At 41.3% G+C, this 27,321-nt stretch overlaps 3 protein-coding genes across 4 annotated transcripts in view; 2 read left to right on the plus strand and 1 right to left on the minus strand.

The window, feature by feature from the left end:
- LOC121543372 (synaptotagmin-like protein 4) overlaps positions 1-8,703 on the minus strand; it is a 29,185-nt gene extending 20,482 nt beyond the window's left edge. For both annotated transcript variants that reach the window (XM_041853199.2, XM_041853191.2), the window contains exon 1: positions 8,378-8,703. The gene's annotated coding sequence lies outside the window, so the exon portion shown is untranslated. The remainder of the gene's footprint in view (positions 1-8,377) is intronic.
- On the plus strand, positions 7,273-14,831 carry LOC121543399 (lipid droplet-regulating VLDL assembly factor AUP1). The gene is made up of 12 exons (XM_041853237.1): positions 7,273-7,507; positions 7,882-8,019; positions 10,129-10,279; positions 10,928-11,115; positions 11,551-11,623; positions 11,931-12,004; positions 12,987-13,053; positions 13,287-13,392; positions 13,532-13,675; positions 13,868-14,016; positions 14,162-14,250; positions 14,370-14,831. Exons 1-12 carry the CDS (start codon positions 7,467-7,469, stop codon positions 14,413-14,415), a joined length of 1,266 nt encoding a protein of 421 aa, XP_041709171.1. The 5' UTR covers positions 7,273-7,466; the 3' UTR covers positions 14,416-14,831.
- Positions 14,832-15,857: 1,026 nt separating this feature from the next.
- On the plus strand, positions 15,858-18,629 carry LOC121543394 (tubulin beta-4B chain-like). The gene is made up of 4 exons (XM_041853223.2): positions 15,858-16,029; positions 16,811-16,919; positions 17,094-17,204; positions 17,468-18,629. The coding sequence occupies exons 1-4, from the start codon at positions 15,973-15,975 to the stop codon at positions 18,529-18,531; spliced, it is 1,341 nt and encodes a 446-aa protein (XP_041709157.1). The 5' UTR covers positions 15,858-15,972; the 3' UTR covers positions 18,532-18,629.
- Positions 18,630-27,321: the final 8,692 nt, after the last annotated feature.

Raw genomic sequence — 27,321 nt, forward strand, 5'->3', positions numbered from 1 at the left:
AAGTTTTGGCAACTTCCTCCCAAAATTGGAAGTCACATGTTTCATTATGCTGCATAACGGAATGTATTGCCATTGAAATAGCATGGTAATCCAAACATGTATTTTATTTTGTACATTTTCTTTTACGATTCTTAACTTTCTGATCCTCCCCAACATCCAAGCCACCCCCATACAATTTATGTTTCAGATTTGGTTGTTCAAGAAGCATTCTTTTCATTTATTATCTGTTGTATTAAATTATTCTAACCTATGCTTTTATCAGTACAGTACAGTACAGTACAGTCAACACTATCACCACAGACAACAGCATCACTATCATTACATAGTATGAAAATGTATGCACTCACTAACTGTAAGTCGCTCTGGATAAGAGCGTCTGCTAAATGACTAAAATGTAAAAAAAGATTACAGTCAACTCCTACAATAGCACTAGGTCCACCATTTACCAGTCCTTCCACAGATATTGCATTTTTTTGGACAAATCAAAAATGATTTTCGGAAGAAGCCTTTGACTTGCCTCCTGAAGTGCCACCGTACACAGCACAGCCATTGGTTAGGCAGCACAAAAGGGTTTACATCAGCAAGAGCAAGGCAGGCCAGGGCTCATGATTGGGATAGCCTATCCATTGCAGTGTAGGCTAGTTTTATATACACCATCCCAGCAGCGCAAGGAAGTACATTTTCCTGCTTCTCTGAGCATGCTCTTCGTATAGCCTAAGCCTATAGCATTCGGAAAGTATTCACCTCTTGACATTTCCACATTTTGTTACGTTACAGCTTTATTCTAAAATGGATTAAATTGTTTTTTCCCCCTCATCAAACTACACACAATACCCCATAATGACAAAGCAAAAACAGGTTTTTAGAAATGTTTGCAAATGTAATTTTTTTTTTACACGGAAATATCACATTTACATAAGTATTCAGACCCTTTACTCAGTACTTTGTTGAAGCACCTTTGGCAGTGATTACAGCCTCAAGTTTTCTTGGGTAGGATGCTACCAGCTTGGCACACCTGTATTTGGGGAGTTTCTCCCATTCTTCTCTGCAGATCCTCTCAAGCTCTGTCAGGTTGGATGAGGAGCGTCGCTGCACAGCTATTTTCAGGTCTCTCCAGAGATGTACAATCGGGTTCAAGTCCAGGCTCTGGCTGGGCCACTCAAGGACATTCAGAGACTTGTCCCGAAGCCACTCCTGCGTTGTCTTGGCTGTGTGCTTAGGGTTGTTGTCGCATTGGAAGGTGAACCTTCGCTCTGGAGCAGGTTTTCATCAAGGATCTCTCTGTACTTTGCTCCGTTCATCTTTCCCTCGATCCTGATTAGTCTCCCAGTCCCTGCTGCTGAAAAACATCCCCACAGCATGATGCTGCCACCACCATGCTTCACCGTAGGGATGGTGCCTGGTTTCCTCCAGACGTGACGCTTAGCATTCAGGCCAAAGAGTTCAATCTTGGTTTCATCGGAACAGAGGATCTTGTTTCTCATGGACTGAGAGTCCTATCCAAGCAGGCTGTCATGTGCCTTTTACTGAGGAGTGGCTTCCGTCTGGCCACTCTACCATAAAGGCCTGATTGGTGGAGTGCTGCAGAGATGTCCTTCTGGAAGGTTCTCCTCTCTCCACAGAGGAACTCTGGAGCTCTGTCGGAGTGACCATCAAGTTCTTGGTCACCTCCCTGACCAAGGCCCTTCTCCCCCGATTGCTCAGTTTGGCTGGGCGGCCAGCTCTAGGAAGAGTCTTGGTGGTTCCAAACTTCTTCCATTTAAGAATGATGGAGGCCACTGTGTTCTTGGGGCCCTTCAATGCTGCAGAAATTATTTGGTACCCTTCCCCAGATCTGTGCCTTGACACAATCCTGTCTCTGAGCTCTACGGACAATTCCTTCGACCTCCTGGTTTGGTTTTTGCTCTGACATGCACTTCTTCTTCTAATGGTATAATGGCATTCGCAACAATTAAATGTGCATTCCGCCACCTACTGTGCGGGTGGATAATAAGGATCCCAAAAAAGGAAAACATTTTGGTCAAAAGAAATAAAATACCATACAAACTACCAAAAAAGAAATTAACTAAACAAAATCAACCTGCTTTTCTGTAAAAACCTTATTCTATTCAGGTCCCAACACAGGCTCAGAAGCCTCCTGTGAGGGCAGGACATTTCCTAGCAACAAAAGTCCTTGTAGTGCTTCTGCCGTGAAGTCTTGGAGCCCCAAAAACGTATCAGCTGCAGATATAATGATATCCAGCTTCTTGGACTTCTTAGACACGCTGTACAATTAATCAATGTGGCTATAAATGCCACAAAATCCACCCTCTTCACAATGAGTGTATGCAGATCACTCGATTGACTTAAAACACTAGCAACTGGTTGCAATGCATCCACCGCCATATCTTCAACACTGTTGCCTCTTGCCCCTTCGACTCTCTTCACCGCCTCCACATAGGAGATCCGCTGCGCAGCCCTGATCCTTGACACCTCGACCTCATTCACCCTAACATGGCACTCAAGTAATTCCAGAGTATGATCCCCACCCCAGTTGCCACATTTTCCATTCACAGATTCTTCAATATCATACTTCTCCCGTCTGCAAACATTTGACAGGTGACCATATCCTTTACAATTTCCACACTGTAATGGTTTGGAGACAAATGTTCTCAGTGCATATCTCACATATCGAAGCTTCACATATTCAGGTAGAGTCTCCTCAAACAACAATGACATCGACAGGCTTATCCCCTTCCTTCCATTTACCATACGGGTCAGGCGATGTGGACTGACCACTCCTGGGATTTTCTGACTGAGGTACTCATCATTTATATCCAATGAGACTCCAGCTTTAACTCCTTTGGCAGGTGCCCTGCTCTGAAGATCAATACATGTTACTTCTGACATGGACAATTTTGCCAGATCCAGTGCATGCTTCTTCTGTTCTTCATCAACACAATTAACCAAAACAAGGCAGCTTCTAGTCACCTTGATTGAATCCACCTTTCACACTGCTTTCTTCACAGTCCTCAATTTTACAAATGGATTTCCTAAATGAATCTCCTTGTCCAGAAAACCCAGCCCAATAAGAAATGCGTTATGGGACCGGTCTTTGTCTTCTACTACAACTTTTGCTAGTTTTGTTCCATTCTTTGATTTCACATTATCACACACTTCACTTGCCGCACTTTCAGATTCAAGCACAGTCGCCATTTCCTCCTTCTCCCGACCTGACATACATTGTCATCTGTGGGACCTTATATAGACAGGTGTGTGCCTTTCCAAATCATGTCCAATCAACTGAATTTAGGTGGACTCCAATCAAGTTGTAGAAACATCTCAAGGATGATCAATGGAAACAGGATGCACCTGAGCTCAATTTCGAGTCTCATAGCAAAATGTCTGAATACTTATGTAAATAAGGTATTTCTAAAAACCTGTTTTCGCTTTGTCATCATGGGGTATTGTGTGTAGATTGATGAGGAAAAAAATTAATGTAATCCATTTTAGAATAAGGCTGTAACGTAACAAAATGTGAAAAAGTCAAGGGGTCTGAATACTTTCCGAATGCACTGTATAGATTCTACAGACCCTAGTGAGTAATCCCAACCCCACTTTTACATCGGCACAAAGAACAGTTTTTTCTCTATAAGCCGATATTTAATGCATAATAGTGATTTGCATTGTGGCTAGGGCTGGGCGTTATGGGCAAAATATCATATCATGGTATAGAAAAACAATTTGACGGTATTTGACAGTATTTTATGTTTTTTTTACAATAAAAGTTAAACATGTGCTTTATGAGTAGTGCGTGACCCTAGGGTGGCAACACATACAGTGGGGAAAAAAAGTATTTAGTCAGCCACCAATTGTGCAAGTTCTCCCACTTAAAAAGATGAGAGAGGCCTGTAATTTTCATTATAGGTACACGTCAACTATGACAGACAAATTGAGGAAAAAAAATCCAGAAAATCACATTGTAGGATTTTTTATGAATTTATTTGCAAATTATGGTGGAAAATAAGTACTTGGTCACCTACAAACAAGCAAGATTTCTGGCTCTCACAGACCTGTAACTTCTTCTTTAAGAGGCTCCTCTGTCCTCCACTCGTTACCTGTATTAATGGCACCTGTTTGAACTTGTTATCAGTATAAAAGACACCTGTCCACAACCTCAAACAGTCACACTCCAAACTCCACTATGGCCAAGACCAAAGAGCTGTCAAAGGACACCAGAAACAAAATTGTAGACCTGCACCAGGCTGGGAAGACTGAATCTGCAATAGGTAAGCAGCTTGGTTTGAAGAAATCAACTGTGGGAGCAATTATTAGGAAATGGAAGACATACAAGACCACTGATAATCTCCCTAGATCTGGGGCTCCACGCAAGATCTCACCCCGTGGGGTCAAAATGATCACAAGAACGGTGAGCAAAAATCCCAGAACCACACGGGGGGACCTAGTGAATGACCTGCAGAGAGCTGGGACCAAAGTAACAAAGCCTCCCATCAGTAACACACTACGCCGCCAGGGACTCAAATCCTGCAGTGATTAAAGGAAAGAATGAATGGGGCCATGTATCGTGAGATTTTGAGTGAAAACCTCCTTCCATCAGCAAGGGCATTGAAGATGAAACGTGGCTGGGTCTTTCAGCATGACAATGATCCCAAACACACCGCCCGGGCAACGAAGGAGTGGCTTCGTAAGAAGCATTTCAAGGTCCTGGAGTGGCCTAGCCAGTCTCCAGATCTCAACCCCATAGAAAATCTTTGGAGGGAGTTGAAAGTCTGTGTTGCCCAGCGACAGCCCCAAAACATCACTGCTCTAGAGGAGATCTGCATGGAGGAATGGGCCAAAATACCAGCAACAGTGTGTGAAAACCTTGTGAAGACTTACAGAAAACGTTTGACCCGTGTCATTGCCAACAAAGGGTATATAACAAAGTATTGAGAAACTTTTGTTATTGACCAAATACTTATTTTCCACCATAATTTGCAAATAAATTCATTAAAAATGACAATGTGATTTTCTGGATTTTTTTTTCTCGTTTTGTTTGTCATAGTTGACGTGTACCTATGATGAAAATTACAGGCCTCTCTCATCTTTTTAAGTGGGAGAACTTGCACAATTGGTGGCTGACTAAATACTTTTTTTCCCCACTGTACATTCTAAGTGATTTCAATGGGTCTTTCTCCATTCTGATTGTTTTATACTGTTCAATTCAACTTCAACCCAAAATAAATTTCAGCATTTTCCTATATTTCTGCTTTTCATGCACTCATTTGACATCATTTCCACACTGTCACGTAGGGCTGCACGATATGGGCAAACAATATAGGCCTTATTTTTAACCAAATGTTGCAATTGCGATTTAATTTAGAGCAAAACACTTGGGTGAACTGTTGGAATCATAGAAATATAATTATTTTTCAAATTCTATAGTTAGAAAATAACTGTGGCCACTTTCAATACAGTTCAATCAGCACAATATACTTTTTAAGTTTTTTAAATTGCCGACGTCGTGGAGCTAGAATTGGGTTCATATATACTTTGCTAATGCAAAAAAAGAGTGAAGGAGAGGAATGTACATGATCTGCTAAATGATGTAAATGTAAATGATAACAAATGAAAATGACAGAGAGGAATTATTGTGACAGAGTAGGAACCGAAGTGTTGACAAGTGTTTCCTAGGGGACCCTGTAATCTTTGGCTACATTGAATGTTTTCTCTTAGCTACTTCATGAAGCTAGCATATTCTTGCTTCACGTATTCCTCTTTGATTTAGAAGATACTGTTGCACAAAAACATGCAGATGTAGGTCTACACCATCACTGGTATTATCAGGCTGTATAGCTAGTTACGCTTGCTCTGACTCAGCACATTTATTAGCTAGCGATTAGCATTAACAAGATTTAGGCCCAATTTACTCAGAAAATACTAACTAACTGTTTGCAGATGTAAGACATGTCGTAGTAAATATAAAATGTTATAGCTTGGTCTGACTAAAATGTTGTGCATGACCCATTTTGTGTTAGGAGCTTGTTTTCAATCAATGCTGTTCCTATGCAAGAACAATGGACAGAGGACCATATCTTGTCAAGGACAACACCCACGCCACAGGCCACAATCACTGTTGCTCCCCACGAGTTTCCCTTGAGACATACACACACTCACACACATTTCTCTGTGGACGCACACACACAAACTCCACTTCCTTCTACTGGTCGGGTGCCAAGGGCAGAGGACTCTGCCGTGCACCAATGGGGCTTCTACTCTGGACAGAGCAGACCCGCCTCCTACGCCTCGGGAACCAATCAAGGGACTAGAAGAAGGACCCCTTCCTTTATGTTACATCGTATAAGTAATGCTGTAAACTCTGTTTATCCATCCTTCTCAGCTGACACTATTAGCGTGGCATATGATTAGGTCCATGCATGTTAATTAGCAGGATCCCATGCATGTAGCTTGAGCAGTACCAGCTATCTCTGTGTTTAATAAACTGCCTTTTGCTTAAGCAAATTCCTCTCCGTCTAGCGTCGTTGGTTTTGTACTTCCTCTCCATATTATGGTTTCACCAACAGACACACAAACTAATAGTGTAATTATAGAACGCTAGTGGATTTATATTAAGAAGCAAAGTGAAAACAGCCTCTTTGTCATCAACATTGTTGCATGTGCTGCATTGACCATGCAGAGACTGAACGCAAGCGTCTCGTGCTCCAGGAACAACAAATGCGCTCCTTGAGTGACAGGGGGCGGGGCTAGGTCTGTGTGGCAAGCGGCATAGAGAGAGAGGGAGTGGAGATAAATGACTTAAGTAGCGAAGTAAACTCTACAAATGCACGTTACACACGGTGTATCACATTTAACAAACCAAACATGCAAATACCGCTATAGAAGGTAAAGTAAAAACCAAAACCGGTCCGTGCATCAATACCGGTATATCGTAAAATAACCCTAATCGTGGCCAATGTAATGGGCTGATTATTCAGAGCCCCATGAAATGACACCATATATAGATTATACATTCCCTACTGAGTATTCCCCACCCCACTCAAAAACCCAGAATAGTTTTTGCTCTTTAAGTCAATATGTATTCCATATACAGTGATTCACATTGGGGGCATTTATTTGACCTCTGAACGTGTTTTAAAAATCCAAATGTAATGCAAATATCACTTAAATATGAATCATTGTTCATGTTTAGACAAGTATTTTTCATATCGTGACGTCTATTTGGAAACGTTCCGAAATTCCATAACCCGGAAGTACTTTTTGTGTTGCTGACGTGACTCTGATCTCTTTCTAGCGTTCAACATGGCGCCCGAGGTAGACTAGCTGGAAACGTTAGCCAGCAACAACATGAGCAAATAAATGGTTGCCAGTTTGACCTTTTATCGTTTCGAATCAAGCGGTTGATTAGCTGGTATGCAGGAAAGTAACGCGTGTAATTAATTTAGCCAACCGACAGATTAGGTGAAATAATGGAAACTCGAGGTATAGAACAGATGTTTGACTTCCAGCGGTAAGAACAAGAAGTGTTGTTGTCAAGACAAGCTAGCTAGCAGCTAAATTAGTTTATCAGTCCTCCCATACCCATGGCAAAAATGTCCAATAGTCTTGCTCATAATCGGCTCTGGCTAGTAGCTAGCTAGGTCACCGTCTTCTTGGCGTTCATTTAGCTTGTTAGTTACTGTAGCAAATTAGCCTACAATATATCAATATTGTTATCCATTAACAGCTAGCAGGGAGCTTGGTCGGTAGCAGTTACATTAGTTTGGTTTGCTTGCTTACTAACTAACTAACTAACTAGTAGCATATAATCTGTCCCCTTGGACTCAGAATATTATTCCTGTCCAGGATCACACTGAGCTGACAATCTGTCTGTGTCTCAAACAGGTTGCCAAACGATGGACTGGTCCTTTTGCTGGTATTGCTTTACTCTCCAGTTGGCCTGTGTTTGATGTTACTACGACTCTTCGTAGGTGCACATGTGTTTTTGGTGAGCTGTGCACTCCCAGACAGTCTTGCTAGAAGGTAAGGGTAGTTTTGCAACTATTACCTTACTAGCTGTTAAAGGTTGACTAAGCAATATGACATCATTATACACAGTGGGGTGACTTCCTGCTTAAAATAAAACAAAAATCTGTCAATACTGCCACAATGGTGAAGGGGCATAAAGATGTCGGAATTCAGATATGTCATTGTTAAACCACTATCTATAGAGCTTAAACTCTAGGCGGCATTCTGTCTTCTCCCTCTCAACGATTAGCTTTGCCAATGACTGGCTCATGTGAACTACAATCCCGAGGCTGTGTTTAGACGTTTAGAAACGTCAATAATCAAGGCTTGCGATGCGGCTTTCGAAAAATATGGCCCAGTAAAATACACTTACTGTAGCAGTTTTGCACAGATCCATACAGCTATGAGTGCCTCCATCCAATGAAACCACTTCTGCTACACTTCCAGAGTTACACTTACACACAGGTGTTTGGAGCAAGCTAGATAGCTAATTAGCACAGGTGGTCGCCGCTTGTCTTCCGTCTGTTTTCCGTAAACAGGCGCTGTAGCATAGAGACATGGCCGTGTGGGAACACTAACCCTATAAAATTATTTCTCGCTGATATGAAAGATATGTTCCTTATTTTTCGAAAACACTACCGCAAGCGATGCGTGTTAATGTTTACAGCAAGCTCTTGACCTCTACGGGATCGGTGTCATACGGGACAGTTGAGCTAACGTGCGCTAATGTGATTAGCATGACTGTTGTAAGTAACAGCAAACTTTCCAGGACATAGACATGTCTTATATGGGCAGAAAGCTTAAATTCTTGTTAATGTAACTGCACTGTCCAATGTACAGTAGCTATTACAGTGAAAAAAATACCATGCTATTGTTTGAGGAGAGTGCACAGCAACAAAAAAACGTATCACGGCAACTGGTTTGATACATTCACCTCTGAAGGTAAATAATGTACTTACATTCAGTAATTTTGCTCTGATTTGTCATCCTAAGGGTCCCAGAGATAAAATGTAGCATAGTTTTGTTTGATAAAATCAATTTTTATATTCAAATGTAGGAACTGGGTTCTACAGTTTGAACCCCTGCTGTCTCTGGCTCCACACCCACCCCGCCCGGCCATCTAGATGTGTGAAAGTTAGTGTATAAGCTAATGATCCATCATGTATGACATTCCTGGGAGTGTGTAAACATACATTTTGTATTACCATATCATTTTTGTATGGTCTCTATAGTTATGTACTTGAAAATGTATCAATTTACCAATTCGGCACATTTGGGCAGACTTGATACAAAATAGTCCAGTATTGCAATGCTTCACTGGATCAATCTGAAACTTTGCACACAAACTGATGCCATCTAGTGGCTAAATTCTAAATTGTGCCTAAACTGCAATATTATATTGTGGCCTTTCTCTTGCATTTCAAAGATGATGGAACAAAAATAATAATTGAAAACACATGTTTTTTTGTTTGTATTATCTTTTACCAGATCTAATGTGTTATATTCTCCTACATTCATTTCACATTTCCACAAACTTCAAAGTGTTTCATTTCAAATGGTATCAAGAATATGCAAATACTTGCTTCAGGTCCTGAGCTACAGGCAGTTAAATTGGGGATGTCATTTTAGGTGAAAATTGAAAAAAGGGTCCGATCCTTAAGAGGTTAACAAAACTCCCCCGGTCAGGAGATACTAACGACAATAGGCGCTAAAGCAGTTAGCGTCTATGAGTAGGGTACACTGTCCACTGAGTTGTTAAACTATGGCTTTTTTAATGGTTTTTAAACATGATTCAATGCGCCAATAAATCAGCACAATATACTTTTTCAGTTTTTCAAATTGCCGGCGTCGTGGAGCTAGAATTGGGTTCATATATACTTTGCTAATGACGATGCAAAAAAATAGTGAAGGAGAGAAATGTACAATACAGTAAACTTAGCAAACAAGGCATTTATGCACCTCCGCTATTGGCTTCTCCCAATATGGGTATGCCTCAACTAAAGAAATGTGCACATTTGGAGGAACCAATTGTGGGAAGTCTTGGCAGATTTCCTGTTCGTCTAGTATCTCTCCATTTTAAAACATGTTCACTGGATCAAACTCAAATCTTTCTTCCTGTTCCAGATTCATTGTGAGAATAATGTCCTCAGTCCTTGGTATGCACGTGAGACAGAACAGCCCACGTTTAAGAGACAAAAGCACAAAACTGTACATCTGCAATCACGTGACCCAGTTTGACCACAACATTGTCAATCTTCTGACTTCCTGCAATACGGTGAGTATTTTGTTGATGAAGTGAAGCTATTCATTGTGTTGCACTTTGAGCTCCTTGTTGTTCTCAATGACTTATATATACAGTAGATGACTGGTAGGGGGCACTGTGTTGAAGCCACCGTGCCTCCATCTTGGCACTCCACCACCGGTGTAAAATATATTTTGGAAGCTATAGAAATGCATTTAATGTCTACATTCGTTTTTGCCACATTTATTCTATTAGACACCTTCATGCATACTTTTAAATTATATGATGTGAGCTAAACATAAAAAAAATATAAAAACATTTTCCTTCAAGTATAATTTTTTAGAGATTACTAATGTTACTGTCCCCACTACAACAATAAATACTTAAATACATGTCATTTTGTCCTTGAAACATTAAATTACTGTAGAATTCCATTCATTCCTATGGAGGACTGCTCCTACTGGGGAGTGCCAATATGGCCGAGTGGTTTCAATGCCGCTCAATGGCCAATACATAGCATCAGCAATCCAGGGTTTATATACATCATTGGTTGTTCTTGCCCAGCTGAACAAAGATATATTTTTCAAAAAATGCAGCTGCATTGACTCAACCTTAGGCCATCAGCCAGTGTTTGTTATTAATTTTTACCATGACTTGTGACCTGTCTGCTCCTCTGCTCAGCCCATGCTGGAGGACTCTGCAGGATTCGTGTGTTGGGCCAGAGGCTTCATGGAGCTGGGTGCCATATCGGGCCAAGATGAGATAGAGGAGTCCCTCAGGAGATACTGCTACTCTCCAGGAACTCTGCCCCTGCTCCTCTTCCCCGAGGAGGACACCACCAACGGGCGCGCTGGCCTTCTCAAATTCAGGTGAGCCACAACACACTGCATTATCCCTGTCATCAAGCTGATGGAGTTCACTCTGTCTCTCTCTTTGGTTTGAAGTTTTCTTTCTTAAAACCAAAAGCATCACTGCCCCACAGCACTGGTTAAAGCATAATGTGCAGATCAGTGCTATCCATGGGGTTTATCTTGTGTACAAGACAACAGATTTTTTTGTATTAGATTATATCTGCCTTCTTTGTATATACAAATACGTTTTCTATTTTTCCCTAATCACCAGTAGAACACAGAACTATTGCTGTTAGTAATTTAAATGGATCAAGTGATTTATTAACGGGTGTTTAGAGGAGAATCTGTCCTGAGCAGAATGCCAACACAGCTGCAAGCTGCCTCTGTACTACCCCTGTATTACTGATGCTAAGAGCTACTGAGCAAACTAACCTTGTGTTTTCTCTCCCTTAGCTCCTGGCCTTTCTCCATGACTGATTCCATTCAGCCTGTGGCCTTGCAAGTGAAGAGGCCATTTGTAGCTCTGGTAATACCGTCAAAACTAAACGGCCTCTTTGTCATATTAGTTTAAAAGCAATACTTGTGGCATATTTAACAATCTACATTTGGTGAGAGTGTTTGTGTAAAAAGTTTAGCTTTCAAAAGTTGTAGGTTTCCTCCAACAGTCCATAGAAGACCAGTACTTCTTGTAAAATTGGTTTGCACACCAGTGATGGACCTAATAAGATTTTGTGTTGTTGATTTTTCTCTCCATATTTACATATTTCTGTCAGACACATGCAGAGGATTTCCTGAAATGAAAGTACTAATGCAGTTTGTTCCTCTTTCACCAGAGCACGCCAGACTCCTTTTGGCTGACAGAACTGTTGTGGACCTTTTTCGTCCCATGTACAGTGTACCATGTAAGGTACTAAATAATTACTGTATCTCACTACTTGTCATTGTCGGGACTCTGGTTGGACCTTGTAAAGGTATCACATTGATCATTGACAACTTTTATCCATGTCCTTAAAGTCCAGTCCATTACTCATTGGAAATTTCCGCTAGAATGAACAATGGTTTGTCCTAGATTTGTGATGCTCTTGCCATTTCAGTGTTAACATTTTGTCAGGATCAGCAGTAAATTGTGTGTTGTAGTCATATAACTTTTCAATCAGCTTGATTAGAGGCCAAAGCAAGCTTTCATCACGGTGCACAAAGCGAGGTCCATACAGAAATAGTTTCTCGAGATCTGTGTGGAAGAACTTGACTGGCCTGCACAGAGCCCTGACCTCAACCCCATCGAATACCTTCGGGATGAATTGGAACGCCGACTGCGAGCCAGGCATAATCGCCCAACATCAGTACCCAAACCTCACTAATGCTCTTGTGGCTGAATGGAAGCAGGTCCCCGCAGCAGTGTTCCAACATCTAGTGGAAAGCCTTCCCAGAAGAGAGAAGGCTGTTTTAGCAGCAAAGGGGGGACCAACTCCATATTAATGCCCATGATTTTGGAATGAGAAGTTCGACGAGCAGGCGCCCACATACTTTTGGTCATGTAGTGTAATTAAACTCAATATTCCATTCTATTGTTTAGAAAATACATTTTATTAGTCTTATAATGTATCTTATGACCTGCCTAAACTAATTAATTTTTGATGGTGTATATTCACACAACTACAACCACTCGTCACAGGCATACCGGCATGCGCACGGGAGGTATAAAAGGCGTATGCAGGAAAGAATGGGGGAAAAATTGGCCTGTTTTAAGGGGGTTATGTAAACATTGCCCCATTTTTATTTTTTATTTTTTAACAGGCAAAATCCCCCAAATCCTATGTGAAAGCAGTATAAGTTCACTATTACTGCTCACAAGGTTTGTAGAGACCATGTTTTGTTTACTTTCACAGATGGCTCCCACCTGTATCTAGACAAGATGAAGAGTCCCTTCAAGAGTTTGCCAACAAAGTCCAAGAGGTATAAAACCTTTTGTCATTCTCATTTTTAGACACTTTTTCTGTACTGCCTTCTATTCACTACTGCCCACATTGTATCAAACAAAGAAAGCAAGTATGTATCTTATCAAAGGGTTTGTTGCATATTGCAAGTTATTATCACATTGTGAGCCGAAAATTCACAATGATATGGAACACTAAAGAGAACAATTATTCTATTGTCCTCTGATTGGTCTTTGTGTCGTCCATTTTCAGCTTCTAGCCACTGAGCTCGGCGTGGTCTCTACACAGATTACCAAAGCAGACAAAGCAGAGCACATCAAGAGGAAAAGGCACATTGCACCACGCACCCCAAACTCAAGTAAGTAAGGGAGAGCCCTGGAGAAACCTTACCTGACTAAGCCCCTCCTACAGCATGGCCTTGGTGCAAGTTATGCTCACTTGGAGGGTGGTTGGCACCATTGGTGATGGTGTGTATTAGCTGCTGTCTGTCTCTCCAGATCTGGGTGCCAGACCACGTCCAGTTCCCCTGGGCTTCATGGTCCGCAGCTCTGGGGTGGAGGAGCTTAGTATCAGCAGGATGGCCCAGCAGGTGAAGGAGGTTCTGCCTGACATCCCCCTCGGCATCATCACCAGAGACCTGGGTACACCAACCTTTTATTTGCATTTCCAGTGCAGTGACTGGGAATTTGGAATGGTGACGAGCAGTGCACTGACTTGAGTCCTATATTTGCATGTGCATTTCATTGAAATGGAGTTTGCATTAGGATCAATGGGAGAAAAAGGCACAGTAGCGTGCAGCTTTCCCCAAATATTTCCCCTTACCCTTTTTACAGTGCAAACCAACTGTGTGGACACCACTATCACTAACCTGCTGGAGAGCACTGAGGAGTTCCCAGTGGAGGCCACAGGCGGAGCCACGTCTGCACCAGGCCCAGCCTGGAGGTCCGTCTCTTCTTCAGCTGCACCCGCTCCCACCATTAAGGTTTGCCAATCATCTAAATAATGTCTTAAGTCCACTGGTAGTCTATATTACCTTGCTCGCAAAGTAATTGAGGTACCATCTTGTTACGCTATTCTATTTATCAGGAGTTTGCTGTATAGTCTGATTGTATCATTTTGACCCATAGCCTGCTGCCAAACCTTTTGGGAAATCACCAGTAGACAGACACATGTCCCTACAAGAGAGGAAAGAGGCCTTGTATGAGTTTGCAAGAAGGTGAGATCAAACTCTGCAATTCAATCTTGGATTGAGTTTAATTTCACCCACATTTTACACTGTCATTGTTGTCCACCTTTCAACTCTGTTAGTTGTTTCCACCCTCCTTTCTCCTCTAGACGCTACATCGAAAAGCATGAACTGGAGCAGGATGACAACCTCTGAACAATATCTGATTGCTGGGAATCGTGTTAGGAATGACAGTCGTTAAAATCAAATAATTGTACAGACAATAAGTGTACTGGAGTGTATGGAGAGCAGAGCAGAGTGGAGAGTTTTTGTTGACCCACACGTACAGGAGGAAGACATTCTGAAGATTTCAATGGATTTTGTTTGCCATGCATGTCTTTTTAATTGTTTGTCCTGGCAAAAATATTATTTTGATAACAATTTCTAATAAGACCCAGTGACCGTGAAACGTCTCATTACTTTTATAATGGCAGAGGTGGTGGTAAAAACAAAGTATCTTGCTCTGCTTTCAGAGAAGACTCATCAGGTCTTAGGTTCATTATGATTTGACAGTACGTGTTTCTGCGGTATACATTTTTAAAGTAAATAAAATCAGTCATTTATAAATGCAATAGGTTGTCTTGACTAGAATCACAATTCCAGTATTTATCTTTGATTTACTCTGGCCGGAATCAATAAGAGTGCAAAGTAGCATTGGGTCATAAAATCAGTGTATGTCATGCTTTTGAACTCTACTTCAGAGTAAATACATTTGTGTATAACCGTTTGTCATTATCAAGTCAAAAACCCAGCTATAAAGACTGTAAACTAGAGCATTATAGCTTTTGAGGGAGGGAATTCCAAGTGATTCCTATTGTTGGCAGTAGGTAAGACATGCTGATCATCCCTGTGATTATCTAAAGAAACTCTTAACATTCAACAAATGTTTAATAGTCAGACGAAACAAGAATAGCACACCATTGTGAATGAGGTGCTATGCTTGTGTAGGCGTGGCATATGAGTGTTATTTTGCCTCTGCCTGAGGCCCGGGCTCTTGTGGCCCCAGGGGGTATATCACTCAACTCTGCACCGCAGGATCATAGGGCCGAGGGACCTTAAAGGTAAACAATTATATATTTTGCCTATAACTCCATTAATTCAGATAGTGGATGAATGTCTTGAAGATGACATTTAATCACTTCAGCAAGAGCCTCAAAATGTAATATCTTAGTATATGTCACTGGTTTGTTTCCTCCAAGAAAATTTAACAAATCAAAGGTACAAATAATATAAATATGGTTATTTATAATTTCTCCCTAATTAGTGTAATTGATGGAGAGCTGTTTCATGATGCAAACATTATGATTGAAGGCACTGAATGCTGCAAACGTGAACAAATAAATTCTGTCGAGATACATGCTAGACATTTGATATTATGATAAACCTAGTCCGATTCACAATCAGAATGTAGGCTAAAGTAGCCATTATTTTCTTCTCACTTCATTTTCTATGGTCCTATAATATTCAGCCTATTATCACACGTGATGTCGTACTTCCAATCAGAAATCCACCAATCACGTCGCTTACAACGCGGGCACTGCGACCAAACGGACCAATAGGATTGCTGTAAATTGAAGCGGTCTTAGAGAATGACCTAACAAAAATACCCTGTACTCAACACTGAGATACATGTGTGAATGCAACAGTTTGAAGATTGTTGCCACTCGAAGAAGGAAGTTATTGACGATAGGTTAATCTTACTCCATTAACAAAATGAGAGAGATTGTTCATTTACAAGCTGGGCAGTGCGGTAATCAAATTGGCGCAAAGGTTTGTACACATCTAGGCTTTTAGGTCTAGGTGTATTATTGGTTTGAAAAAACCTACGGCCAGGAGGCCTCGATATATTGTATTTAATGATCTTTCAAAGTGTGCGCGAAAAAATGTAACCGTTTGGGCTAGTTACAATTTAAATATATTGTCAGATTGAGCACAATACGGCCCCTTTGTTCTCAGATGATCAATAATTGTTTGGCGAAAAATATCATCCTCTCGATTTTGAATTATTTGCCTTCCTGTTTGTTCCTACAAGTTCAATGATTTTTTTAATTGTATGTACTTGTTTTATTCGGAGAAGCGTTCGAATTATCGAGGTAATGTAATTCAAGGGTGTTGGCTGCCCCACGTTAGACCAGCGCGCGTAGTTATAATATGGCGGGTTGTCTGGTTCAGGTCATGGAGGGGTGCGCCAAGCCGGCCAGCGCGCGCTCACTGCGACTACATTATAGCCAATGTTTTTAGTTTGCATTATAATTGATTGATTATCGATGTACAAATACATTGAACATACTTTTCATGTTTTATTTGTCCATTTAGCAAAGGACAACGCAGAAAAATATATTATTTAAAGTTGTCAACTTTAGAAACTCCATTTTGTTTCTGACACTTGAAGCATGGAAGCCACAAAGCAGATAACTCTTTACTTTATTTTTTTACTAGTTCAAAATGGCTGGGTTGCATCCATTTGTATTTAACTGCAAAAATATTTTACCTGAATTGACTTCACATTGGCATTAATTGATACGTCTCCCTATGCTTTCTTTCTGTGTAGTTCTGGGAGGTGATCAGTGATGAGCATGGCATTGACCCCACTGGAAGTTACCACGGGGACAGTGATCTTCAGCTGGAAAGAATTAATGTGTACTACAATGAAGCTTCAGGTGAGTTAAGTTGTGTGATGTCCTGAGCCACAATGGTCTGGTAAATCTGGGAATTGTCCAATTCGGGCTAAACACTACAAAACCAAAAATGGTCTCCTAGTTAACATTATTAGCCCTGTACGATTGTTTTGAAAGGATTTGAATTTCTTGTAAGTGCTATTTTTGACTTTTCAGGTGGAAAGTATGTGCCACGTGCAGTACTTGTGGACTTGGAGCCTGGGACCATGGACTCTGTGAGGTCTGGACCATTCGGTCAAATCTTCAGGCCTGACAACTTTGTCTTCGGTAAGAAACTGTCTTGGTCGTTTGACCATAAATTAACTTGGAAGTGGTCTATGGGCCAGGATTAGTTGCATGTTACTACAATAAACCTTCATTACTTGACAACAGGCACCACAGGCAAACCGTTGGCATTGGTTACTCAAAACAAAGGGTTGCCATGTCACTTAATTAGCTTTGTCATCTCCTGCTTTAGTGTTTGCATAATCAGTCACTAGGGCCCAGTTTCATCTCATGTTATCTTTACATTATACTTCTGTCCATTACAGGTCAGAGTGGAGCAGGTAACAACTGGGCCAAGGGCCACTACACAGAGGGTGCAGAGCTGGTTGACTCCGTCTTGGATGTGGTGAGGAAAGAGGCTGAGAGCTGTGACTGCCTGCAGGGCTTCCAGCTCACCCACTCCCTGGGAGGTGGAACCGGCTCTGGCATGGGCACCCTGCTCATCAGCAAGATCCGTGAGGAGTACCCCGACCGCATCATGAACACTTTCAGCGTGGTGCCCTCCCCTAAAGTGTCAGACACTGTGGTCGAGCCCTACAATGCCACCCTCTCAGTCCACCAGCTGGTAGAGAACACAGACGAGACCTACTGTATCGACAACGAGGCGCTCTACGACATCTGCTTCCGTACCCTCAAACTCACCACGCCCACCTACGGAGACCTCAACCACCTGGTGTCTGCGACCATGAGCGGGGTCACCACCTGCCTTCGCTTCCCCGGCCAGCTCAACGCTGACCTGCGCAAACTGGCAGTCAACATGGTGCCCTTCCCCCGTCTCCACTTCTTCATGCCCGGCTTTGCCCCCCTCACCAGCAGGGGCAGCCAGCAGTACAGAGCCCTGACGGTTCCAGAGCTCACTCAGCAGATGTTTGACTCGAAGAACATGATGGCCGCCTGCGACCCTCGTCACGGCCGTTACCTCACGGTGGCTGCAGTCTTCCGCGGGCGCATGTCCATGAAGGAGGTGGACGAGCAAATGCTGAACGTACAGAACAAGAACAGCAGCTACTTCGTTGAATGGATCCCCAACAACGTCAAGACTGCAGTCTGTGACATTCCTCCCCGAGGCCTCAAGATGGCTGCCACCTTCATTGGAAACAGCACTGCCATCCAGGAGCTGTTCAAGCGCATCTCTGAGCAGTTCACAGCTATGTTCCGCCGTAAGGCTTTCCTCCATTGGTACACAGGAGAGGGCATGGACGAGATGGAGTTCACTGAGGCAGAGAGCAACATGAACGACCTGGTGTCTGAGTACCAGCAGTACCAAGATGCCACTGCAGAGGAGGAGGGCGAGTTTGAAGAGGAGGAGGGTGAAGAGGAGTTGGCTTAAATCGTCAGTTTTCTTTCCTTGTGAAACATCTGACTGGTGTTGCTTTTTCACTTTTCATGTTTCCTGTATCTGGCAACCTTTGGCTGTACTTTATTTTTTTATTATACCCGCAATAAAAGAAACATGGTTGAACACATTTGTTTGTCATTCAATATGATCATGGGTAATGTATACTAAGTGAAGCCAATAGTAATTTCTTGGAAATGTATACTTTAACATTACAAGGGAGTTAATGAAGGTGAAATTAGCTTGTTTCCAATGCGGTTCATTTATACCGGGAAAAACATGTAAATGCAACAATTTCAAAGATTTTACGGAGTTACAGTGCCTATAAGGAAATCAGTCATTTGAAATAAATGAATTAGGCCCTAATCTATGGATTTCACATGGCTGAGTATACAGATATGCACTTTTGGTCACAGATTCCCCCCAAAAAGTGGCTGTTGGTTAGTATCAGGTATGACCACCATTTGTCATATGCAACGTGACATCTCCTTTGCATAGAGTTGATCAGGCTGTTGCTTGTAGAATGTTGTCCCACTCCACTTCAATGGCTTTGCGAAGTTGCTGGATATTGGCGGGAACTGGAACATGTAGTTGTACACGGTTGTAGCGTCCCAAACATGCTCAATGGGTGAGATGTCTGAGTATGCAGGCCATGGAAGAACTGGGAAATGTTTTGCTTCCAGGAAAAGTGTACAGATCTTTGAGACATGGGGCTTAAAACATGAGGTGATGAATGGCACGACAATAGGCCTCCGTAGCTCTGCATTCAAATTGCCATTGATAAAATGCAATTGTGTTCGTTGTCTGTAGCTTATGCTTGCCCATATCATACCGCCACCATGGGGCACTCTGTCCACATCAGCAAACTGCACTCCCACACGACGCCATGCACGTGGTCTGCGGTTGTGAGGTTGGTTAGACATACTGCCAAATTCTCTAAAAAGACGTTCCTGCAGTCAGCATGCCAATTGCACGCTCCCTCAACTTGAGACATCTGTGGCATTGTGTTGTGTGACAAAACTGCACATTTTAGTGGCCCTTTATTGTCCCCCAGCATAAGGGGCACCTGTGCAATGATCATGCTGTTTAACCAGCTTCTTGATAGGGCACACCTGTCAGGTGGATGGATTATCTTGGCAAAGAATAAATACTCACTTGCAGGGATTTAAAAAAAATTGTGCACAAAATTTGCGAGAAATAACCTTTTGTGTGTTTGGAAAATTTCCGGGATCTTTTATTTCAGCTCATGAAACATGGGACCAACACTTTACATGTTGCATTTATATTTTTGTTCATTGTAGTTGTACACAAGCCTGTGAACGGTAGTCATGTTTGTTTTAGAGAATATTGGTATTTGCAATACTTAAAAAAAAAAGTTAAATATTGGATCTCAAGGATTTTGGTTCCTATAGTTGTCCGATTCATTTCTTGTAGGAAAATCCCATACTAAGAGCATCTGCTAAATGGCTAATGTAGAAAGTGAGCATGAAACCTAAAACTGACGTGGAAGTATTTTAATTCTAGTGAGGTCAAGGCCCATGCATTCTCTATTTGGTAAACGTTATTTATGTAGATAGGCCTACAATATAATACAAAATGTGATATTCCTTTCCTGAAATGGGGTCACCAGGGCCCAGTTTTTCAGAACATTCAATCCTGAACCCTCATTCAATTGTGTTCCCCCTTCACTTTAGATTATATTTTGCCCAAATGTCATTGGATCATATAAAATGATATTTGTAGCATATGTTGTATGTTAGAGATTTGGTTCAGTTCTCTCTTACCTACATCCAAAAATGAGGGACCAAATCTGAAGAATGAGCAGCATTTAACACTACACAATTTTGATCTGGATTAAATGTTTTGGTGAAACTGGGCTCTCTATCTGTGCATGTCATGTGAAAGTAGTCGGATGTATTTTCACCTAAATACCACTAGGTGGCACTAACTATTCTTTGCCCAGAATGCCAGCGACGAGATGAGAGGCAGAGGCCAGGGTTTATGATGAAGCACACCTATGCACAGGGCCGACGTTATAGGCGGGCCTATGGGGCCTGGCCCCGGCATACCGTACCTCCTTGACCGTTCAAATAAAATACTGAAGTATTGATCATTTATTTGACCGAAAGACGCATCAATCTCAGCTAAAAATGTAAAATGTAAACAATCGGAGCGAGCGAAACAGCGCCCCTCTGTCAAATATGTGTAGACCATGTATCTGATGCTGTCTGGACAAAAGGAGTATGGCATGCAGTATGGCATGTCATAATTTTTCTGGCCAAAGAGTATCAGATGATATTGTACATTGGCTACAAATCGTAAAACAGGGGCGCTGTTTCGCTCGCTAGTTTCAGCAGAGAGGAAGAGGCGAAGCGAGAGGGTTCACTCTCGCCAAAATCTGTCCTGAATAAACCCAATGCGTCTCTATAGGCATCATTTGAAGACCTGAACTTGTCGCCTGCATTTCCGCCTTTACAATCTATAATTCCCGCCTTTGGGACAACGACTTGTATTGTTAGGGCGGAGAAATTAGCATCTCATCATTATATACAGATATCTGCTTTCAGCCATTTGCGAATTAGAAAGGGAAGTTGGCGGGTGCACAGTGCACTGTTTGGATGCTGGCTTCCCCTAAAGTAAATAGATATTTTGCCCAAATTATATAATTACTAATGTCTAAATAAAATAATTCAAAATACTTTACCAGAGAGCTTGACTTAGCCACAGAGGATCATTAGCTTCTTTTTAAAAAAAAAATAGCTGTGGATTGTTCAAATCACATTTGGGAAGCCAGAAATTTGGGCAGCGGGCGTGGCAATAGGCCTAGCTGATTATTGAGTTCGCTGAAGTCAGTGAAAAGCATCTAAAATGTGAGAAGATAATGTGTCATGAGTATAATTTAAAATGTTGAGACAAGTAGAAGGGGAGGGGTGTGTGGGTGACGATATGGGCGTCTCTCTCCAGAATGCATGCACTCAGCTCTCCAGAATGTGCTCCGCTGTCTCCCGACAATTATTGCAAATTCATTGTGTCATTGTGTGAATTGTTTGCCCTTTGATTGTTTATTTTGATCAATTCACCATTACATATGTAACTAGTTGGCCTAGTAAATGTACCCTTAATCCCCATAATTAGGTTACATTAATTTATGTCAATGCATGTATTACAGTCATTTACCGTTATCATTCTGGAAGTGGAAAAGTTGTTTGCAGAGTTCACAACCTGCTACACTTGTGAGAAACAAGTTTTGGTTTATTTCATGAGCATCATTTAGGAGTTTTGTCAATTTTTTAATAGTATTTTGTTTGGAGTGCTCCATGTGAGCAATGCGCATGTGTGTGTGTGGTTTCTCCGTTGATGGAGCTCGAGCGCCTGAGTACGTCAACCTAGTAATAGCTCAAGTTAAGACATAGAAAGGGAGGGAGACCGGCGGAGAAGAGAGTTTAATGCGATTGAAAGAACCTGCATTTTCATCAGGATATGTTTTACTGTTTTTATTTGTTTGCTTTAGGCCTATATATTTTACTTAGTTGGCGATGGAAGTTATAGGCCTACTGCTGCATTGGGCTATAGAAGCTATCTCTGAGTTCCATGAGCTAATTACTTTATATCTTTATATGTCCATATGGCATCATTTTAATTCAGATTTTTATGATTAACCACGTGACAACAATTTTGAGAAACAAAACCGTTATTATTTAAATGAAACTCTATCAAGAAAATGCGCATATCAAATACCCATCCAACTGATTCGTTCTGGTGCCGGCCCTGCCCATGCACTTTACTTTTGAGTGGATTAGTTTGAGGATTTGTCAGGTTTCCACCAATTAATTTGACCTTGGCAAAATACTGATGCTGGTGGTAGGTGAAATGCCACATGCCGAAAGATTATGGGCAGAAAAAAGTACGGTACTAAATAACACAAACCCACTGAGCGGGCACAGACGTGAATTCAACGTCTATTTCACGTTGGTTCAACATAATTTCATTGAAATGACTGGAAACAACGTTGATTCAAACAGTGTGTGCCCAGTGGGAAGAGTTTCTAAAGAATTTGTAACTAGGGTGAGAAAGTGTCCCGGATTGTGCGGGAGAGTACCGCATTTTGGCCCTTTGTCTCGTGTCCTGCAACCAAACAATTATGTCCCGCATTTTATCAACACCAGTAATTTAGAAAAAAAAGGTTGATTTGTCCCGTATTTCAGTCAGACATTCGAAGCTGTCTCATGTTGCGTTTATGTGAACATATATATCATAAGGATGTGGTACTGGTGATGTTAAACACTTCTCCAATCTTTTAATTGGATCTGATATTCTGCGCAGCACAAAACGAGACGTAGGTCAATGTCATAGGCCTATCATCAACGAATCACATTTCTGAAATCATTTCGGGCTAAATTCCTGCTAAATTAGGAGAGAACTGAAACACAACCAAAATAAACAGCAAATGCATCCAACAAATGTGTAGAGTCACAACCTTGATGTAGTCATTGCCTGCTATGAATATGGGACCAAAGACTTCACTTTTTACTACTTTAATACACATATAAGTGAATTTGTCCCAATACTTTTGGTCCCCTAAAATGGGGGGACTATGGATGAAAATACCCTCAAATTAAAGCAGACAGTCTGCACTTTAACCTCATAATCATTGTATCATTTCAAATCCAAAGTGCTGGAGTACAGAGCCAAAACAACAAGAAATGTGTCACTGTCCCAATACTTTTGGAGCTCACTGTATATGCAGCTATTAGCGGCACACCCCAACCCTGTTGTTTGCATATCTTAGTCCTGTGACCTCTGACCTGTATATGCTAATAATTCCAATGCTAAACTTATAGTACAATGGTATAACACATGTGGCCCAGCCCCATTCACATTGTCGAATAATAGTGAATACATCAAAACTATTAAATAACACATTTACATTTACATTTACATTATTTAGCAGACGCTCTTATCCAGAGCGACTTACAGGAGCAATTAGGGTTAAGTGCCTTGCTCAAGGGCACATCGACAGATTTTGCACCTAGTTGGCTCGGGGATTAGAACCAGCGACCTTCCGGTTACTGGCACAACGCTCAAAAAAGTGTTAAACAAATCAAAGTATATTTTACATTTGAGATTCTTCAAAAGCCACCATTTGCGTTGATGACAGCTTTGCACATTCTTGGCATTCTCTCAACAAGCTTCAAGAGGTAGTCACCTGGAATGCATTTCAATTAAAAGGTATGCCTTCTTAAAAGTTAATTTGTGGAATTTCTTTCCTTCTTAATGAATTTGAGCCAATCAGTTGTGTTGTGACAAGATAGGGTGGTATACAGAAGATAGCCCTATTTGGTAAAAGACCAAGTCCATATTATGGCAAGAACAGCACAAATAAGCAAAGAGAAATGACAGTCCATCATTACTTTAAGACATGAAGGTCAGTCAATACTGAACATTTCAAGTCACAAAAACCATCAAGCGCTATGATGAAACTGGCTCTCATGAGGACCGCCACAGGAATGGAAGACCCAGAGTTACCTCTGCTGCAGAGGATAAGTTCATTAGAGTTACCAGCCTCAGAAATTGCAGCCCAAATAAATGCTTCACAGAGTTCAAGTAACAGACACATCTCAACATCAACTGTTCAGAGGGGACTATGTGAATCAGGCCTTCATGGTCACATTGCTGCAAAGAAACCACTAATAAAGGACACCAATAAGAAGAAGAGACTTGCTTGGGCCAAGAAACACGAGCAACGGACATTAGACCAGTGGAAATCTGTCCTTTGGTCTGGAGTCCAAATTTGAGATTTTTGGTTCAAACCACCGTGTCTTTGTGAGACGCGGTGTGGGTGAACGGATGTTCTCGGCATGTGTAGTTCCCACCGTAAAGCATGGAGGAGGAGGTGTTATGGTTTGGGGGTGCTTTGCTGGTGACACTGTCTGTGTATTATTTAGAATTCAAGGCACACTTAACCAGCATGGCTACCACAGCATTCTACAGCGATACGCTATCCCATCTGGTTTTGGGCTTAGTGGGACAATCATTTGTTTTTCAACAGGACAATGACCCAACACACCTCCAGGCTGTGTAAGGGCTTTTTTACCAAGAACGAGAGTGATGGAGTGCTGCATCAGATGACCTGGCTTCCACAATCCCCCGACCTCAACCCAATTGAGATGGTTTGGGATGAGTCAGACGGCAGAGTGAAGGAAAAGCAGCCAACAAGTGCTCAGCATATGTGGGAACTCCTTCAAGACTGTTGGAAAAGCATTCCAGGTGAAGCTGGTTGAGAGAATGCCAAAAGTGTGCAAAGCTGTCATCAAGGCAAAGGGTGGCTATTTGAAGAATCTCAAATATATTTTGATTTGTCTAACACTTTTTTGTTTACTACATGATTCCATATGTGTTATTTCATAGTTATTCACTATTATTCTACAATGTAAAAAATAGTTGATATGAGGTTTTTATAGTGTTGTGGGAAACTGTCACGATCGTTGAGAGACGGGTCAGACCAAGGTGCAGCGTGAAAAGCGTACATGTTTTTTAACTCAATAAACATAAACAAAACAAGAAACAACGTAATGTGAAGTCCTCAGGCTAAACACATACAAGCCTAACATGGAACATAAACAAGATCCCACAATCCAGGCAGGACAACTGGCTGCCTAAGTATGATCCCCAATCAGAGACAACGAGCAACAGCTGCCTCTGATTGGGAACCACACCCGGCCAAACATAGAAATACAAAACATAGACTTTGACACCCTGACCAAACTACCTAGAGAATAACAGTCTCTCCAGGTCAGGGCGTGACAGAAACCAAGGTAGAGTTAGTAGATAAGTGACTTGGTGCCACAGAGTCTGCATTCCTTATGTCAAAGGAGATTACTGAGGTTGATCTTAGAATAATTGATGGACAGGATATATTTACATTTACATTTACGTCATTTAGCAGACGCTCTTATCCAGAGCGACTTACAAATTGGACTTGGGGTAAAGGATAATATGACATGGGGTAAAGGGTAATAACATCAAAGAAGGTAATGCCCACTGAGGGGTAACAGATGTTCGTGAAGAAACTTGTAACAGAGTGTATATATAGAGAGAGTGGCTCTTTGTTCTGGAGTTCGGAGATGGTAGAGGCAAAGCTCTGTCCTTCTGTTATAACGAACCATGGTACCTATTAAATATCTTATATGAACTCCCCATCAAAAGTGTCTAAGTATATCCTTACATTCTTAATTACTTGATACCCGAGAAACTCATCATAACAATAGTAAAAATAAAGAAAAACCCTTGAATGAGTAGGTGTGTCCAAACTTTTGACTGGTACTGTACATATGAACCCGGTTTACACCTGTGGCTGTGTTCCAATACTCTGATAAACTAGGTCTACCCTTGTGACTATTCAGCAAAACTCACATAAACCAGGTCTACCATTGTGCAAGAGACACTAAACAAACCTATTGACATTAAATATGTGTTAAGTTATTACACTAATTCAGTTTATGGGTCAATTATGACCAATTCCCCTTGAAATAACAACATATGATGTTTTACAGTCAAAATCACGGATTTAAACACAATAATGCTAATGGGTAATAGTAAAATCATCTGTAAAATAATATTGATCAAGTATATCCATAACACAACTCAACTTCAATCTACTGAAAAAATAAAGAATCTCCTGTGATTAAATATACTGTATATAATAAATTAGAGCCACTTTCCCATTGGTCACAAATGTGACCGCTAAGATATTTTAATATACTGTACCACAAGCATCCATGGATTCAATGTATTGAAAATGAAGGCACATATGTAAACTAGACCCTTTAATCATTATATACTGAACAAAAATTTAAACGCATCATGCAACAATTTCAAAGATTTTACTGAGTTACAGTTCATATAAGGAAATCAGTCAATTGAAATAAATAAATTAGGCCCTAATCTATGGATTTCACATGACTAGGCATAGGCCCACCCACTTAGCAGCCAGGCCCATCCACTGGGGAGCCAGGCCCAGCCAATCAGAATGAGTTTTTCAGCACAAAGGGGCTTTATTACAGACAGATATACTCCCCACCCCCCCTCAGACGACCCCATAGGTGAAGAAGCCGGATGTGGAGGTCCTGGGCTGGCGTGGTTACACGTGGTCTGCGGTTGTGAGGCCGGTTGGACGTACTGCCAAATTCTCTAAAACTACATTGGAGGCAGGTTATGGTAGAGAAATTAACATTAAATTATCTGGCAACAACTCTGGTGGACATTCCTGCAGTCATTGTGCCAATTGCACGCTCCCTCTAAACTTGAGAAATCTGTGGCATTGTGTTGTGTGACAAAACTGCACAATTTAAAGTGGCCTTTTATTGTCCCAGCACAAGGTGTACCTGTAATGATCATGCTGTTTAATTATCTTCTTGATATGCCAAGCCTGTCAGGTGGATCGATTATCTTGGCAAAGGAGAAATGCTCACTAACAGGGATATAAACACATTTGTGCACAGAATTTGAGAGAAATAAGCTTTTATTTCAGCTCATGAAACATGGGACCAACACTTTACATACACTTTACATACACAAAGAAAATATTTTAAAATTTCAACAATGTATTTGCTTTTTAAGATGTTGAATACAGACTTCTGGTGCCAAATTCGTCTGTGAAAGTACACCTTGGAGATTTATGCTTGTGGTCTTGTGACCATTTTGAGAAATCATATGAAACTTCTCTGAATCATACTAGACGCCTTTATAATGCATAATATATACCACATTTGTTGATAAGTACAA

Source organism: Coregonus clupeaformis, chromosome 3 (genome assembly GCF_020615455.1).
Source record: "Coregonus clupeaformis isolate EN_2021a chromosome 3, ASM2061545v1, whole genome shotgun sequence".
Lineage (NCBI taxonomy): Eukaryota > Metazoa > Chordata > Actinopteri > Salmoniformes > Salmonidae > Coregonus > Coregonus clupeaformis.